Source organism: Cajanus cajan, chromosome 8, assembly GCF_000230855.2.
Source record: "Cajanus cajan strain Asha chromosome 8, NIPB_CcT2T_4, whole genome shotgun sequence".
NCBI classification, from domain to species: domain Eukaryota; kingdom Viridiplantae; phylum Streptophyta; class Magnoliopsida; order Fabales; family Fabaceae; genus Cajanus; species Cajanus cajan.
The window spans coordinates 5,166,480-5,184,497 of NC_138524.1; the positions used below are offsets into that span (position 1 = coordinate 5,166,480).

The window sequence follows — 18,018 nt, forward strand, 5'->3', positions numbered from 1 at the left end:
AAATGAGGGAGATATTCTTTTGTTAAAACTTCGTAAATGTCAATCTCAAACGTAAAACAAATTGATATGGTTGATGATAAAAACAACACTAGTGTATGGGCATCACCATCTATTATTATTATTATTATTATTATTATTATTATTATTATTATTATTATTATTATTATTATTATTGCATTCTATTTTATCTCTTATATTGGTTTGTGTACTACCATCGGCTCCCCTTTTACATTTTGTGTGTTCTTATGTCATTTTTCTTTTTGTGTAAATATCTTTTACAATAAAAGTGGTTTGTTTTACGAGTTTAAATCATGTAAATTTTTACTTCCAAATGATAAATTAACTATGTAAAATTATTTTAGCTTAATCAAAACTTTTGAACATAAATATTGTTATACAACTGCGTCTGGATTATAATCAACTTAAATAAGATTGTTTCAAATGAAATATATGTAATATAGACTAAAGAAAAATTTTCTATATTTGTTGTCGAATATTATTATAGTTTTATGTATATTTTCAATGGAAATATCTTTTTTAGATTCTTAAGTAAGACTTGTAAGAAATTAATATCTCGTGTGTGTGGCAAATGAAATGATATAACTTTTGGGGATATATTATTAAATTATTTTGAATGAAAGGGTATGACTTTTGGGAAGGAGTTATTATGTTTTAATGAAGAGGTATATTATTTGATGGAAACAATATATATATAATAGAAGGACATGATAGTCTCTATCTCTGCCTATGAAAGTTTGTCTCTTAAAAAATTACCATCAAGAAATAAAGAGTACAAAGAAAAGATAAAGGGAAAGAGATAGAAAAGATTCTTCTTACAAATTCTACAAGATTCAAAGTCATCAATTTCATCATGGATCAAGGTTAGTATTTCTATCTAATCTTATATGTGAAAACTATGAATTCTAAGATCCTATTTGATCATTCAAATATTATGTGAAATTTTTACATGTGGTATTAGAGTATGTGTTTGAGAATTTATAGTTTTCCATCAATAGTAATTTTAATAATTACATGAATGTTTTCCATCAAGAATTTGAGAAATAATTTTTTTTTCCGCTGCATTATTGTACTGGTGATTTGTATATGAATTGAGAAAATTAATTTTCTGGGCTTGCGTTTTTTTTTTTTAAAAAAAAACGGTTCACTCATTTATGCCAAAACGCTGCGTCCATATCCCACTAATTAAAGCAATTGACTTGTTGTTTTCGGCATGATCTGCACGTCCAATCTATATGTATTCCCGTGAATTGGAAATGGATCAAGATTGATTTCAATCTAAAATCATAAAATCTTTAATTGATATAAAGAATGACCCTTGAATTGAAACGCTTCTCTCCTAAAAGGAGATTTCAGATTTAGAATTACAGAAAATTTCAGATTTTGAATTACAGGAGATTTCGGATTTCAAATTTCGGATTTCAAATGTTGAAATCTTTTCTGGCTTTCCAGTCACGTCTCTTTGAATTGAATTGCCAAAATTTATGAAATGCCAAAAATTATTTAATTGCAATTTATTTCAAAATTATAGTTTACATGTATGGAATGCCAAAAGTATTTTGGAATTGCAATTTACATTTACAATTCTAATATGATTGGAAATTTGAAAGTCGGTGATTGTATTTTATATTTAATTGAATTTATAATTGAGAGTAATTCTTTTATTTATTTATTTATTTTTGTCATGATTTATTTTGAAATTAAATGTATGAAAGATTTGTAATCACTAAAGTGGTCAAATCTTTATGTTTTATTTAATTTCAAACTAGTGACAATTTTATTTTAATTATCCATAGCATGGATGCTAACTTATGAATTATTTGTTTATGGATATATTGAAGTTCATTATTATATGACAGTTAAGAATCACCCAAAGGTTGATTATTTGTTCTTATAATTAATGAGCATAAATGTTGGTAGTGTAAATGCATTATTAGTTATATTTATATATCCAAAGATAATAAGTATTTCTAATTAATTCATATATCATTGCCAAAATTATGTATATATTTTTGCATCATTATGCCAAGTATGGTATATATATTGATGGATTGCCCAAAGGTGAACATCAATATGTAATGTATGAAATTATGTTCTGAATTTATTTAGCATATTAGTATGTAACTCAAAGCATTAATATTTTAAATCTTTATTGTTTGCAGTACCTTTTACTTTGCATTCGCATTTCTCATCTGTTCCAAATTTTAATGGACTTAATTTCTCTAAATGGAGTGAGCAAATTCAATTTTACCTTGGGGTAATGGATTTAGATTTGGCTCTTCGTGAAGAGAAACCAAGTGCTATTACTAATTCAAGCACTGAGGAAGAGAAAGTTCATTTTAAAAATTGGGAAAAGTCAAACAGATTGAGTCTGATGTATATGCGGATGAGTATTGCTGATAACATTAAGTCCGCTCTTCCTAAAACTGAAATTACAAAAGAAATGATGAAGTTTGTGGAAGAGCGATCCCAAACTGCTGATAAGTCTCTTGCTGGGACATTGATGAATACTTTAACCACCATAAAATTTGATGGTTCTTGTATTATGCATGAACATGTTACCGAAATGGTAAACATTGCAGCAAAACTTAAGTCATTGGGAATGAATGTGGATGAAAATTTCCTTGTGCAATTCATATTGAATTCATTACCGTTTGAGTATGGTCCTTTCTAAATGAACTATAATACCATGAAAGATAAATGAAATGTGCATGAATTGCATAGTATGTTAGTTCAAGAGGAAACTAGACTTAAGAATCAAGGAAATCATTCCATTAATTATGTTAACCATCAAGGAGCTAGAAAGAAATTTGGCAAGAAACATGACAAGAAAGGGAAGGGACTCCTAAAGATCAATGAGGCTTCTTCCTCTCAAATCCACAAGAAGGAACATCATGGCAACAAATGTCATTTTAGTAAAAAGGATGGGCACTTCCAAAAGGATTGTCCAAAACGTAAGGCTTGGTTCGAAAAGAAAGGTAAGCCTAATGCTTATGTATGTTTTGAATCAAATTTAGCTGAAGTTCCTTATAATACTTGGTGGATTGATTCTGGATGCACAACTCATGTTTCTAATACAATGCAGGGATTCCTTACGACCCGAACCACAAAGCCAAATGAAAAATTTGTCTTTATGGGCAATAGAGTGAAGGTTCCAGTGGAAGCAGTCGGGACTTATCGTTTAATCCTCGACACTGGACATCATTTAGATTTGTTTGAAACTCTTTATGTACCTAGTATTTCTAGGAATTTAGTTTCTTTATCTAAACTTGATGTTAATGGATACTCTATTAAATTTGGTAATGGATGTTTCAGTTTGTATAAACATACCCATTTAATTGGTAGTGATATATTATGTGATGGATTATATAAGTTAAATCTTGATAATCTTTTTGCTGAAACACTTTTGACCTTGCATCATAATATTGACACTAAACGTGGTTTAGAGAATGAACGTTTTGCTTACTTGTGGCATAAACGATTAGGACATGTTTCCAAGGAAAGATTACAAAGATTAGTGAAGAATGAAATCCTTCCAGATTTAGATTTCACTGATCTGAATGTATGTGTGGATTGTATTAAAGGTAAACAAACAAAACACACAAAGAAAGGAGCCACAAGAAGTACTCAGCTTCTTGAAATTATACACACTGATATTTGTGGACCTTTTGATGTGAACTCTTTCAATAAAGAGAAATACTTTATCACCTTCATCGATGATTATTCACGTTATGGTTATGTCTATTTTCTACATGATAAATCTCAAGCTATAAACGCCTTAGAGATTTACATTGAAGAAGTAGAAAGACAATTAGACAGTAAGGTGAAAATTATTAGATCTGATCGGGGTGGTGAGTATTATGGAAGGTATGATGAAAGAGGACAACATCCTGGTCCCTTTGCTAAATTCCTTGAAAAGCGTGGCATATGTGCGCAATACACAATGCCAGGTACACCACAGCAAAATGGTGTATCAGAAAGGCATAATAGAACCTTGTTGGATATGGTTAGGAGTATGTTAAGTAACTCTTCTTTACTTATTTCATTGTGGACTTATGCTCTAAAATCTGCCATGTATTTGTTGAATAGGGTTCCTAGTAAGGCAGTTCCAAAGACTCCTTTTGAACTGTGGACTGGAAGGAAACCTAGTTTAAGGCACCTACATGTTTGGGGGTGTCCGGCAAAAATTAGATTTTATAATCCACAAGAAAAGAAATTGGATGCTAGGACAATCAATGGATATTTTATTGGTTATCCAGAAAAGTCAAAAGGGTATAGATTTTACTGTCCAAACCATACTACAAGGATCATTGAAACTGGGAATGCTAGGTTTATTGAAAATGGTGAAGTCAGTGGGAGTGAAACACCACGCAAAGTGGAGATTCAAGAAATGAGAGTGCAAGTTCCATTAACTTGTATCTCTAATAAAGTTGTTGTTCCTCAAGTTATTGAACCAATTAATAACCATGAAGAACAACAAACTAATGATCCCATTACTCACAATGAGGTTGAAGTAAATGAACCTATAGTAGAAGAACCACAACAAATAGCATTAAGAAGATCACAAAGAGAAAGGCGATCTGCTATTCCTAATGATTATGTGGTTTATCTACAAGAGTCAGAAAATGACTTAGGAATTGAAAATGACCCAGTTACATTTTCACAGGCCATAAATGGTGATAATGCTGAGAAATGGTTAGATGCCATGAAAGCTGAGTTAAAATCTATGGAGCATAATAGGGTTTAGGACCTTGTTGAGTTACCAGAAGGTTGTAAGAGAGTTGGTTGCAAGTGGGTCTTTAAGACCAAACGTGACTCTCATGGTAACTTAGAATGTTACAAGGCCAGACTAGTTGCTAAAGGATTTACTCAAAAGAATGGCATTGATTATAAGGAGACATTTTCACCAGTCTCTAAGAAAGATTCTCTCAGAATTATCATGGCATTAGTAGCTCATTATGATTTGGAGTTACACCAAATGGATGTGAAAACTGCCTTTCTAAATGGAGATTTAGAGGAAGATGTATATATGGATCAACCAATGGGATTCATAAACAAAGGAAAAGAACACATGGTGTGTAAACTTAAGAAATCAATATACGGACTTAAGCAAGCTTCCCGACAGTGGTATCTCAAGTTCAATGATACCATTATGTCCTTTGGATTTAAGGAAAACATTGTTGATCGATGTATATATCTAAAGGTCAGTGGGAGTAAGTTTATTTTTCTAGTTCTATATGTTGATGACATCTTGCTTGCAACTAATGATCTTGGTCTTTTAACTGAGACTAAGAAGTTTCTCTCTAGAAATTTTGAAATGAAAGATATGAGTGAGGCAAGTTATGTGATTGGAATAGAAATATTCCTGGATAGGTCACAAGGATTGCTAGGCTTGTCTCAAAAAGCATATATTAATAAAATTTTAGAGAGATTCAGAATGGATAAATGTTCAGCATCTCCTGTTCCAATTCAGAAAGGAGACAAATTTAGTCTCATGCAATGTCCAAAGAATGATTTGGAACGGAAACAAATGGAAGAAATTCCTTATGCATCTATAGTTGGGAGCTTAATGTATGCTCAGACTTGTACGAGACCAGATATTAGCTTTGCAGTTGGGATGTTAGGAAGATACCAAAGTAATCCTGGTATAGACCATTGGAAAGCTGCAAAGAAAGTTATGAGATATTTGCAAGGTACAAAAGAGCACATGCTTACTTATAGGAGATATAATCATCTTGAGGTGATTGGATATTCAGATTCAGACTTTGCCGGATGTGTAGATACAAGAAAATCTACATTCGGTTATTTGTTTATGTTGGCTGGAGGAGCTATCTCATGGAAAAGTGCGAAGCAGTCAGTCATTGCTGCATCCACTATGGAAGCTGAATTTGTGGCATGCTTTGAGGCCATGGTTCAGGCTAAATGGCTACGGAATTTTATTTCAAGACTTGGTGTAGTCGACAGTATTACCAAGCCGTTGAAAATTTATTGTGATAATTCCGCAGCAGTCTTCTTTCTAGAAACGACAAGTATTCTAAAGGTGCTAAACATATGGAATTGAAATACTTTGCCGTTAAAGAAGAGGTTCAGAAATATAGAGTGTCAATAGAACACATTAGCACTAATCTTATGATTGCAGATCCTTTAACTAAAGGGTTACCGCCCAAGACATTTACTGGTCATGTTGTAAATATGGGTATTATGTTAGCTAGCGAATGTTGAAAATTATTGTAATGTCTTGTATGTTTGACACTGAGTTCACTAATGAAAAAGTTTCTGAATATTTTCTGTTTTCAAACTTATGTGCACGTGTATGAATGTTAATATTGGAAACAGTTTGTCTTTGAAATTGACATTATTGTTAGACAAATTATGTACTTCCTACTAAAGTGTCATGTTTGGAAGAAGGCTAATATAGTAGTATATGGAAGGGACTATGTCAAATATGTGATGTACAACCGCCATGACTCTTATTAATTCTTGTTCTTAATTATGACTTATGATATTATAAATGTATGATACATTTATTCTTATTAATGCGCATTATGATTAATATTTTATCAAACTATGATGTTGTATTTTGTCACATGAGCCAAGTGGGAGAATGTAAGAAATTAATGTCTCATGTGTGTGGCAAATGAAATGATATAACTTTTGGGGATATATTATTAAATTATTTTGAATGAAAGGGTATGACTTTTGGGAAGGAGTTATTATGTTTTAATGAAGGGGTATATTGTTTGATGGAAACAATATATATATAATGGAAGGACATGATAGTCCCTATCTCTGCCTATGAAAGTTTGTCTCTTAAAAAATTACCATCAAGAAATAAAGAGTACAAAGAAAAGATAAAGGGAAAGAGATAGAAAAGATTCTTCTTACAAATTCTACAAGATTCAAAGTCATCAATCTCATCATGGATCAAGGTTAGTGTTTCTATCTAATCTTATATGTGAAAACTATGAATTCTAAGATCCTATTTGATCATTCAAATATTATGTGAAATTTTTACAAGACTCACATATACATATAATTTATTTTTATTTTTTTAATTAAAGTACCTTTTTAAACATTATCTTCTTCGATCAAACATATTTTCTTAGTTTTTAAATGAACTCCACAAAAATCTTACATTTTTACATATCATCAATCGTTTATTTATTAACTTATTTTTTTTATTGTTATAAATTAAAAGATTTTTTAATTCTACTATTTTTAAAAATATTTTTTCATGATACAAAATAAAAAAAATGTAACTAACTCAACTTTTATTTAATTGAGAGTAGATAAAATTGACTTAATTTTTTTTAAGAGACAAAGAGTGAAAGAGAAATAAAAAATAGAAAGTTGGTGAGTAAAAATATACGAGAAATTTTATTTATACAAGTATTGATATATAAAATTATAGTAAAAATTAATTTTACAACATTAATTTTATAAGATTCAGATAATTTTATAACATTATAAAATAATATTAAAAAACAAATGTTAAAAAATATATTATAATATTGATTTTTAACTAAAGAAATTCAGAAGTAGCGGTAGTAATGATAGATGTTGGACAAATAGATGCAGACAAGCATCAGTCGGGGTATAAGAAGCCCTGATACGAAGTGTATAAACAAGATTAATATTTTTTATGATAGACATTTAATATCCTTTATACACACAAAATTATAAATAAAAAGATGGGAAAAAGATAATAAATATTATTTTAACATAAATAATAAAAATCGTTATTTATGTGTTGAAAGACTTAAAGTGAAACATTACCATTAAGGATGTATTTGGTGAAGAAAAAAAATAGGTGATAAATATAATAGAAGTAAAAATATTTGATTTAAGAGAAATAAAATAATAAAGTAAAAATAAACAATGAATCCATACTTTCTTTTTTGTCCTATCACATTTTTTTTCCAACTTATTAAATTAGAAATTAGTTCTATCATATATTTTTTTTCCAGAAGCTAATTATGATCATGATAATAAGTGAATAAAAAAATATATACATGACAGAAATATTTATTTTTTTCTTTAATTTTTTTTTATCAAGCATAAATAATTTTTTAGTTCTCACTCATCATTCTCCTTTTTACTCTAATTCTTTACCAAACAAGAATAAATGGAAGAATACTAGCTCTTAATCTATTTGTCTCTCACCAGTATCATATCAAAATTTTAAATCCCTATTAAAAAAGCATAAATGGGAGAATACTAGCTCTTAATCTATTTATCTCTCACAATTATCAAATAAAAGTTTTAAATCCCTATTGAAAAAGGGTTCACAGTTCATACAGGACTTATCTTAAATAAATTTGTTTCTGAAGAAATCACTTATGAAAATAAAAAAGGCCTTGAATTGATTTATTCACCTTAAATTTTTCTGTCTCTTGTAATTATAAACTTGTGCAAAATTCATTATGAAAAATAAATTCTCTTGATTAGATGCATTCCACTTGTTCATTTTACGGATCATCCGGCAGTCACAAATAAGCAGCTCTACGAGTCTATGACTAGGACCACACGTACGAATATCTTAAAAACCTTAGAGGCAACTCCAACTACAACTCGATCATTCGATGTGGGACTTCCACAACCACACGCATGGCAAGGTGACCCCACTCTTCCTTATTCTCATACGTAAGATCGATCTAACGAAATCCTTATCTTCGCGTCCACCCTTTCACCAACTCTACCCTCCTCCAGTCACTTCCTTTTCCATGGTCCAACACATTAAGTGCTAATGCTGTCTTTTGTTTTTCACCTTCATTTTTTGTGTTCCTCTTCAACTTGATCCAACCTTGCACTCATATTTTCTGCTCACAACAACTAAGCAGTTCACACTACAGGAAGGGTTGTCTTGTCGGGTTGTGGTTCTAATATTGTTTCATATTGGTATATATGGTCTTTCTCTGTACCCCATTTCCAAGAGGAAGAGAGAGAAGAGAGAAGAACATGAAAATTCAGTGTGATGTGTGTGAGAAAGCCCCGGCAACTGTGATTTGTTGCGCAGATGAGGCAGCTTTGTGTGCCAAATGTGACGTGGAAGTTCATGCTGCTAACAAGCTTGCAAGCAAGCACCAAAGGCTTCTCCTTCAATGTTTATCAAACAAGCTTCCCAGATGTGACATATGTCAAGTACTTTCTTTACTTTATGTCCATCTTCTAGTTTTTATGATGTTATTCTTGTTCTTGGATCGATGAGTGGATCATTTAATTCTGCCAATTCTTTCACTCACAATAGATATCACTATGTTTTGTTTTAAATGAGAAGGAACTAGGTTATCTAGGAGTGTAGTTGTAACCTAAGTTACTAATTAAATACCAAAGATTGATATATGTAAAAAAGGACACCAGATCTAGATTTTATAAATTGAATCTGTTTGACATGTTTTTAATGGACCAGTCAAGTACTCCCATGGCACACAAGAATTTATATCCCGATAGAGGGTGTTTGAGAAAAATTCATAGCAGACTTAGCAGTTCAGTGTAAGGATTGTAACACTTGATTCCATAATCCTTATAGTTAGTTTTTTTTGTCTTGATCATATGATTTTTCTTTATGCTTCTTGAAAAAACAAGTTTCTGATGTTTTAAAGCACCAAGTTTATGAAAGAGCTAACTAATGTTAGGGATACTGTATTGTTTTCCAAAACCTTAATGATCTTTGATCATTTCTGTTATTCTAATTTCAATTTCACCAACTTAAATATGGATTTTTAAATTTGTCTTGCGAAAATTTATAAATAAAGAAGAGACCATTAAGGGTGAGCATGTTAGTTGTCCAAAAAGTTGTATGATTAATTTAGTATCTGAATGAATAAATTTCTCCAGAAGCAATTAAGGAGAAAAAAATAGAAAGGAAAATCTATATAATATTTTTTATATGTTCAAACTAACTTATGCATATGTTAAAAATAAGAGTCTAAAGAAACTAATAAAAGAAAATTTTTATAATTAACTTATGTATAAGTTTATTTTAATTTATGAAAAAAATTTATTTTATTTTATTTTTCTTATTTCTCCTCTCTAACAAGTACGTGTAGAGAAGTTTATTAAATAAACTCTTAATTGGTTTCTCTACAAACACGAACGGATCCACATGGATCATAGTGGGGACATTTGCACCCCCTAACATTTTTTTTATATTTAATTAGTTTATATATATATATATATATTATTAAGGTTTAGATATGTTTTTATTTTCTTAATTTTAAAATTGTTGTTTTTAGTTTCTATAACTTTTAAAAATATTATTTTAGTCTTTCATGTTATCAATAATCAATAATATATATATATATATATATAATAAATTGGGATAGTAATATAATATCAATTGGATTTGATGTGATATTTTTACTTGATAAAGATTTCGGTAGTTAGATTTTAGGTAGCAATATTTTATGGATTTTCTAACAAAATTTGAGTATAAAAATTAAAACAATTTTTTTTGAAATTACAAGAATTAAAAATATCAATTTTCAATTTGAGGGACTAAAAATAAATTTACTTTAAATTTGAGATATTAAAAATATATTTAAACCTATTATAAATTTATAATAATGTAATCGCACTTGCCATGTTAAAAACTAAGTGTTCCCACTCTTTTCTGTATTTTTATTTTATTAAAAAAGTCAAAGTTAATATATTAAGTTTTTGAAGTATTTCTTCATAGTATACATAATATATTTTGCCTCGTATTAAGAGTCATGTTTGAAAAAAAAATCTTCAAATAAGTGTCATGTTAGCTTTTCAATATAATATTAATTATCTTTGTTTTTCATTTATACTCTTCATAATATTTTTTAGAAAGTGAATATTGTATTGCATTGTTTATAGTAAAGAAGATTAATCATAAGATTTCTTATTTCTAACTTTTATAAAACAATCTAAAACGATACTTATTATGAGACAAAAAAATACTAATTATAGTTAAATCAAGCCAATAAAGAGATTAAAGAGTGATGATTGACCTAAATTCATATTATACTATTTTTAAAATGAAAAAAAAAAGTCAAAATTTTGATACGGGATATAAAAAGAGATATTTTTAAAAGTGTTGAAAATGAGAAAATCATTCAATATTTTTAAAATATGAAATCTCATAGAAAACAATTTGATGTATATTTATATTTAAAAAAAATGTGAAATTATACATTTAATACTACAAATTCATGTATGAATATTGCACCCCTACTTAAAATTTTTGAATCCGTCACTACTACAAGCTTGTGAAAAATAATTACGAGCTGTTTGAGTTTACAATTTTCACTAGAACTTGAGCTGTATGGAGAGCCGGATTAGTTTATTTGATTTTGAAGTAGAGAATGAGTTGAAACCTGTGTTGCACATGGACAATTTTATTAATTCTTTTTCCTACATGTAACTATAGGATAAGGCAGCTTTTATATTTTGTGTTGAGGACAGAGCACTGTTCTGCAAAGAGTGTGACGAACCGATTCATGTAGCTGGTAGCCTTTCTGCAAACCACCAGCGCTTCCTTGCTACTGGTATCAGGGTGGCGTTGGGTTCTAAATGCACCAAAAGCAATGAAAAGGGTAACGTGGAACCATCTAATCCAAATGCACAACAAGTTCCTGTTAAACTTCCTTCTCACCAAGTGCCTAGCTTCACATCCTCTTGGGTTGTTGATGACTTGTTGGAATTAGCAGACTTCGAATCACCACACAAAGTAAGGCTTCTTTATTTCACAGTTTTGGTTGCATATATAAGTTAAGAAAATTGATTTTATTTTTTATTTTTTATTTTTCATAAAAGAACCTAGCATGATTAGTGTTCCGAATGTAACCTCTTCTAAAAAGATTTAGTCACTGTCCCAGTTTAGAGTATTTAAAAGAGTAATTGAATCTATTCATTAGATCCGATTACACTTTAGTTGGTCAGTTTTGGTTGGCACAAGCCGATTATCATGTGTCATGTGACCAACATAGCTTGTGAAAATAGGACAATTTGGTGTATAATGTCAGGGTAGGGTATTTTGGCATTTAATTTTGCTTTTTGGGTTAAAATTTTTCTAAGTTCTATGTTGTACATTATGACCCTTGTTTCTAGTTTATTTGATTTTTTTATGTTTGTAAATAATACTTGTGATTAATTGGTCACTTAATTATGATGTTCCTTCTATGTCTTGTTATAATGTTTGGAACTTTTTTTTTCCTTGTTCAGAAGCAATCCCTGGAGTTTGGAGAGCTTGAATGGCTTACAGATGTGGGGCTTTTCAGTGAACAAATTCCTCAAGAAGCTTTAGCAGCGGCTGAAGTTCCTCAGCTTCCAGTGACACATGCTAGCAGTGTTGCCTTACACAAAATCCCTAAATCCGTTATGTCTTTCAAAAAGCCTAGGGTTGAAGTCCTGGATGAAGATGACGATGAGTACTTCACTGTACCTGATCTTGGTTAAAGCCTAAAGCACATGTCCATGTAGACAATTACATAAATTTGTAGGATGATGAATTGTATATGCACACTAGGTAGAGATGATGAAACACTTCAATGTGCCTGTTCTTGGATGAAGCACCTGAACATGAGGACTGATACGCATGCCATTGTGGAGGATGAAAGAAGGCCTAAAAGGGTGTCAAAGAAGCCAGCTGGATGGGATGATTTCATTCACCATTAGTGTTTTGACCGTTTGGTCCCTTTTATTTAATATTGTTGCTTTTGAATCATTCTAGAAGGAGTTGGTTAGGATTTTATTATTATGCTATTTGGGCCTGTGTGCCACCTGTCCTAGTGAATCTTTAGGATCAGCACTTTATATTCATGTACGGAGCTATTGGTGAAGGTAGAAAGAAAGTATTTCATTCCTCATCTTTCCCTTTCTGAGGAGGCAGCCTGACCTCGAATTCAGTGCACTTGTTTTTTTTAGTATCATTTGGTGCTTTCATTGCATTTTCCATGGCTGAGGGTACACGTTCCAAAAGTCTCTCAGATAAAGTTGATGAAATGCTTTCTCAAATGGCCAATTTCTCTACTCAAATGGCTGATTTCCACACTAGGCTTTCCACTATGGAATCTCACCACACCTCTACTCCTTCTTCCCCTCGTCTCATCCACTCCTCAGATAACACTTCCTCCCAGCGCCACTTTCTGAAGTTGGATGTTCCCCGTTTTGATGGTACTGATCCAGTGGGGTGGATCTTCAAGATCTCTCAGTTCTTCGACTACCACAACACACCGGAAGAAGAACGTATTACTGTGGCTTCCTTTTATCTTGATGGTGCTGCTTTGGCTTGGTTTCAATGGATGTACCGGAATGGCCAGATCCTTTCTTGGACTCACCTTCTTCAAGCTTTGGAAGCTCGGTTTGCCCCCACTGCATTCGAAGATCCTAGAGGTAAACTTTTTAAGCTAACCCAAACTTCCTCTGTTTCTTCTTACCTCACAGATTTTGAGGCTACGGCTAACCGGGTCACGGGGTTGTCACCGCCATTCCTCCTGAGTTGCTTCCTTTCCGGTTTGAAGCCGGAGATTCGCCGGGAAGTGATAGCACAGCAACCTCAATCTCTGGCCACGGCGGTGGGTTTGGCTCGTTTGCAAGAGGAAAGGCTTTCTGATCTCTCTCGCTTCCAGCGCCCTAGACCAGCCTCATCTTGGCCAGCTCCACTTCTAACCCGCACCATCACATCCGCACCACCACCGCAACAACCAACAGCCGCACCGCCACGAGCTCCCCCTTTGTTGCCCACTCCTGCTCCAAAAACTCGTTTCCGCCAGTTGACCGAGGCTGAGATGGCAGATCGTCGTGAGAAGGGGTTGTGCTTTAATTGTGATCAGAAGTATTCACGCTCTCACCGTTGCCCCGCTCGTTTCTTTCTTCTCATCTCTGAGGATGATGACACACCCACTGGCACTACCTCAGATCCATTACTTCCGGATCCGGATCCGGGTTTGGACACCCCGATTGAGGAATTATTGGGTTCCCTGGCCCAAATCAGCTTGCATGCTCTTTCCGGTACTGGCGCCCCGGAAACACTTCGTCTATTGGGTAGCATTGCAAACCACCCAGTCCGTGTATTGGTGGATGGAGGCAGTACACACAATTTCATTCAAAGAGGAGTAGCACTTCGTTTGGGCCTGGCCCAATCCCCTACACCACCACTTAAAGTCCTAGTAGGGAGTGGAGAGGAACTGTCTTGCGCATGGGTTTGTTCATCAGTGGACCTTCATATTCAGGGCCACTCCTTCAACCTTGCTCTCTATGTGTTGGATATGGGCGGATCTGATGTGGTCCTTGGGGCTCAGTGGTTGAAGCAGTTAGGGCCAATCCTAATGGACTACCAAGCACTCACTATGAAATTTGAATTCAATAATTCCATTGTGGAGTTGAAGGGGGATTCTGGATTGCAGCCCACCTCTCTTTCCTTGCACCAATTAAAACGGGTTGTGCGTGCTGAACCTACGGCTCAGTTCTTTTCGTTGGTAGTAAGGCCAGCATCATCACCAAGTTCATTCCCTGTTCACCCTCATCCACAGGTACAAGAGTTACTCTCCAATTTCTCACGTCTTTTCTCTGAACCCACCTCCTTGCCTCCATCAAGGCGCACTGATCATGCGATTCCTCTGGTCCCGAATTCGCATCCAGTCAATGTTCGCCCTTACAAATATCCACATTTTCAGAAGCTGGAAATTGAAAAACAGGTTTCTAAAATGCTTGCCTCAGGGTGGATTCAACCAAGTTCAAGCCCATTTTCTTCTCCGGTTCTCCTTCTGAAAAAGAAAGACGGGTCCTGGCGTATGTGTGTCGATTATCGTGCCTTAAATGCCATCACTATCAAAGACCGCTTCCCGTTGCCTACGGTAGAGGAGTTGTTGGATGAATTGGGCTCTGCACGCTGCTTTTCGAAATTGGATTTGACTTCGGGGTTTCATCAAATCCGTCTCCAACCATCTGATATAGCCAAAACGGCCTTTCGCACTCATGACGGGCATTACGAGTATTGTGTTATGCCTTTTGGATTGTGCAATGCGCCAGCTACGTTCCAATCCACCATGAATGAGATTTTCAGGCCTCTGCTGCGAAAGACAGTCATCGTTTTCTTTGATGACATCTTGGTCTTCAGCGTTGATTTTGATCAGCATTTGGTCCATTTGCGACAGGTTTTTGAGATATTGGCAAGTAACAGTTTCTTTTTGCAGCCTCATAAGTGCTCATTTTTCCAGTCTCAAATTACATATTTGGGGCATATTGTTGCCAATGGAGAAGTGTCCCCAGATCCTGCAAAAATTGCGGCTATGGTTCAATGGCCAGTTCCCACTTGTACCAAAGGATTGCGTGGATTTTTGGGTTTAACGGGTTTTTACCGGAAGTTTGTCCGCCATTATGCAGCTATTGCTCAGCCATTAACTGATCTTCTCAAGAAGGGGCAGTTTCAATGGTCCCCTAGTGCCCAAACAGCGTTCGAATCCTTGAAATCTGCCATGACTAGCATCTCGGTTTTAGCATTGCCTGATTTTGCCAAGACATTTTATGTGCAAACAGATGCTTCAGGGTCTGCTATGGGTGCCGTCCTCACCCAAGACAAGCGGCCACTCGCCTATTTCAGTAAGGCGTTCTGTCCTCGTTTGTCTAAGTCCTCAGCTTATGTGCGCGAACTCCACGCCATCACTAGTGCTGTAAAATGGTGGCGACAGTATCTGTTGGGGCAGTTTTTCATCATTCAAACGGATCAGCGAAGCTTGAAAGAGTTAATGTCTCAAGTCATTCAGACCCCAGAACAACAACATTATCTCGTAAAGTTGTTGGGATATAATTACGAGATTCAATACAACCCGGGGAGATTGAATGTTGTGGCAGATGCGCTTTCCCGGTCTGCTTGGCATCCACAGGGTGAGTTACTTATGCTCTCTACTCCACAGATTGTGTTCTTGAATGAGTTAAAGAAAGCTCAATTGTTCGATCCTGATTTTATTCTTATGAGGGATAAGGTAATTTCGGATCCTTCCACTTACCCTCAATTTCGTTGGCGTGATGGCTTGCTTCTGTTTAAGGGGAAAATTTGGATTAGCAGTAAGTCCAAATTCATCCCATTGTTGCTGCGTGAGTTTCATGAAACTCCAGTAGGGGGGCATGCTGGGGTTAGCAAAACTCTAGGAAGGATCAGTGCAAATTTTTTCTGGGGATCTATGGCCAAGGACACCAAGGAATTTGTTTCTCAGTGTGTTGTGTGTCAACAGACCAAGTACAGTACTGCTAGACCGGGAGGACTCCTACATCCATTGCCCATTCCTTCTGCTGTTTGGGAGGATATTTCACTGGATTTCATAACAGGACTTCCTCCATCACACGGTTACACAGTGTTATTTGTAGTGGTGGACCGATTTTCAAAGGCAGTACATTTGGGGGCTTTGCATTCGGGTTTCACGGCTTATAAAGTAGCAGAGCTGTTTGTCTCAATGGTGTGTAAACATCATGGAATACCCAAGAGCATAGTCTCCGATAGAGACCCAATTTTCATTAGCAAGTTTTGGTCCGATCTGTTCAAGTTCAGTGGCACGCTCCTTCGCATGAGTTCTTCCTATCATCCTCAAACGGATGGGCAAACCGAAGTAATGAATCGAACCATTGAGCAATACTTGCGCGCATTTGTTCACCACAAGCCTAATCATTGGTTCAAGTACCTTCCTTGGGCAGAATACCATTATAATACTTCTCTGCATTCAGGTTCCGGATTGACTCCCTTTGAAGTAGTTTATGGGAGACCCCCGCCAACATTACCCACATATATCGAAGGTACTTCAGTGAATGCTGGTTGTGATGCTGTCCTTTCCTCCGGGGAGGAAATATTGGCTATTCTACGCCGTAATTTGCTTAAGGCGCAGAGTCGCATGAAGAAGGTTGCTGATTCAAGGCGAAGGGACTTGAGTTTTGACGTAGGGACATGGGTTTATCTGAAATTACAGCCTTACAAACAGGTTTCCGTGTCTGGCCACAAGTATCACAAACTTGCCAAGCGTTTTTATGGTCCTTACAAAGTTCTAGAGCGCATCGGCCCCGTGGCTTACAGACTAGAGCTGCCTTCATCATCCAAAATCCATGACGTCTTCCATTGTTCCATGCTGAAACAACATGAAGGCCCAGTTCCCTCTCACATTGACCTTCTGCCGCCTGCTTCTTGGGAAAACAGCCCCCTAGTCTCACCTTTAGCTGTACTGGATTTGAAGACAGTGACCTTGGATGGCACTCCTACACGCATGGCTCTAGTTCAGTGGCATGGACTATCTCCGGATGATACTTCTTGGGAGAAGTGGGACGAACTCAAGTTGATTTATGACCTTGAGGACAAGGTCTTTGTCGATGGGGAAAGTATTGATACGCATGCCATTGTGGAGGATGAAAGAAGGCCTAAAAGGGTGTCAAAGAAGCCAGCTGGATGGGATGATTTCATTCACCATTAGTGTTTTGACCGTTTGGTCCCTTTTATTTAATATTGTTGCTTTTGAATCATTCTAGAAGGAGTTGGTTAGGATTTTATTATTATGCTATTTGGGCCTGTGTGCCACCTGTCCTAGTGAATCTTTAGGATCAGCACTTTATATTCATGTACGGAGCTATTGGTGAAGGTAGAAAGAAAGTATTTCATTCCTCATCTTTCCCTTTCTGAGGAGGCAGCCTGACCTCGAATTCAGTGCACTTGTTTTTTTTAGTATCAAGGACTATATTGCATAAGTATGTAGATTGATGAGTTGCATATGCATACTTCTTCTAGTTGTGTGGAATTGATAAATATATCATTTTCAAGAGTTTGGAATGGTTCGATCTTGGAATAGCGTGTAGATTAAATTTTCCTCGATCTATGTGATCATTTTAATATTCTAGAGTTGTTCACACCACATGATGCTTTTGTTGAAGAGCATTTTGGCCTAATCTCTGCAGCGAGGGTGTGTAGTACTTCTATTCAAAATCCTTTATTCTACAATGTCATAGCAACTTTATCTATCTTGTTTCTTCAAAACATCAAGAGGATGAATAAATTCC

At 34.7% G+C, this 18,018-nt stretch overlaps 2 protein-coding genes across 2 annotated transcripts; both read left to right on the plus strand.

Annotated features, from left to right (window-relative positions):
- Positions 1-2,278: 2,278 nt before the first annotated feature.
- LOC145950769 (uncharacterized) lies at positions 2,279-2,692 on the plus strand. Its single transcript, XM_083062481.1, has one exon. It carries the CDS (start codon positions 2,279-2,281, stop codon positions 2,690-2,692), a length of 414 nt encoding a protein of 137 aa, XP_082918607.1.
- Positions 2,693-8,689: 5,997 nt separating this feature from the next.
- Positions 8,690-12,851, plus strand: LOC109800156 (B-box zinc finger protein 24). Its single transcript, XM_020360885.3, has 3 exons — positions 8,690-9,159; positions 11,414-11,713; positions 12,208-12,851. Exons 1-3 carry the CDS (start codon positions 8,923-8,925, stop codon positions 12,439-12,441), a joined length of 771 nt encoding a protein of 256 aa, XP_020216474.2. The 5' UTR covers positions 8,690-8,922; the 3' UTR covers positions 12,442-12,851.
- The last annotated feature ends 5,167 nt before the right edge of the window (positions 12,852-18,018 follow it).

Coding starts and splice junctions, on each gene's coding strand:
- LOC145950769 (XM_083062481.1), top strand. CDS start 2,279: ATGGATTTAGATTTGGCTCTTCGTGAAGAGAAACCAAGTGCTATTACT.
- LOC109800156 (XM_020360885.3), top strand. CDS start 8,923: ATGGTCTTTCTCTGTACCCCATTTCCAAGAGGAAGAGAGAGAAGAGAG. Junction 9,160..11,413: donor CCAGATGTGACATATGTCAA/GTACTTTCTTTA, acceptor ATGTAACTATAG/GATAAGGCAGCTTTTATATT. Junction 11,714..12,207: donor ACTTCGAATCACCACACAAA/GTAAGGCTTCTT, acceptor TTCCTTGTTCAG/AAGCAATCCCTGGAGTTTGG.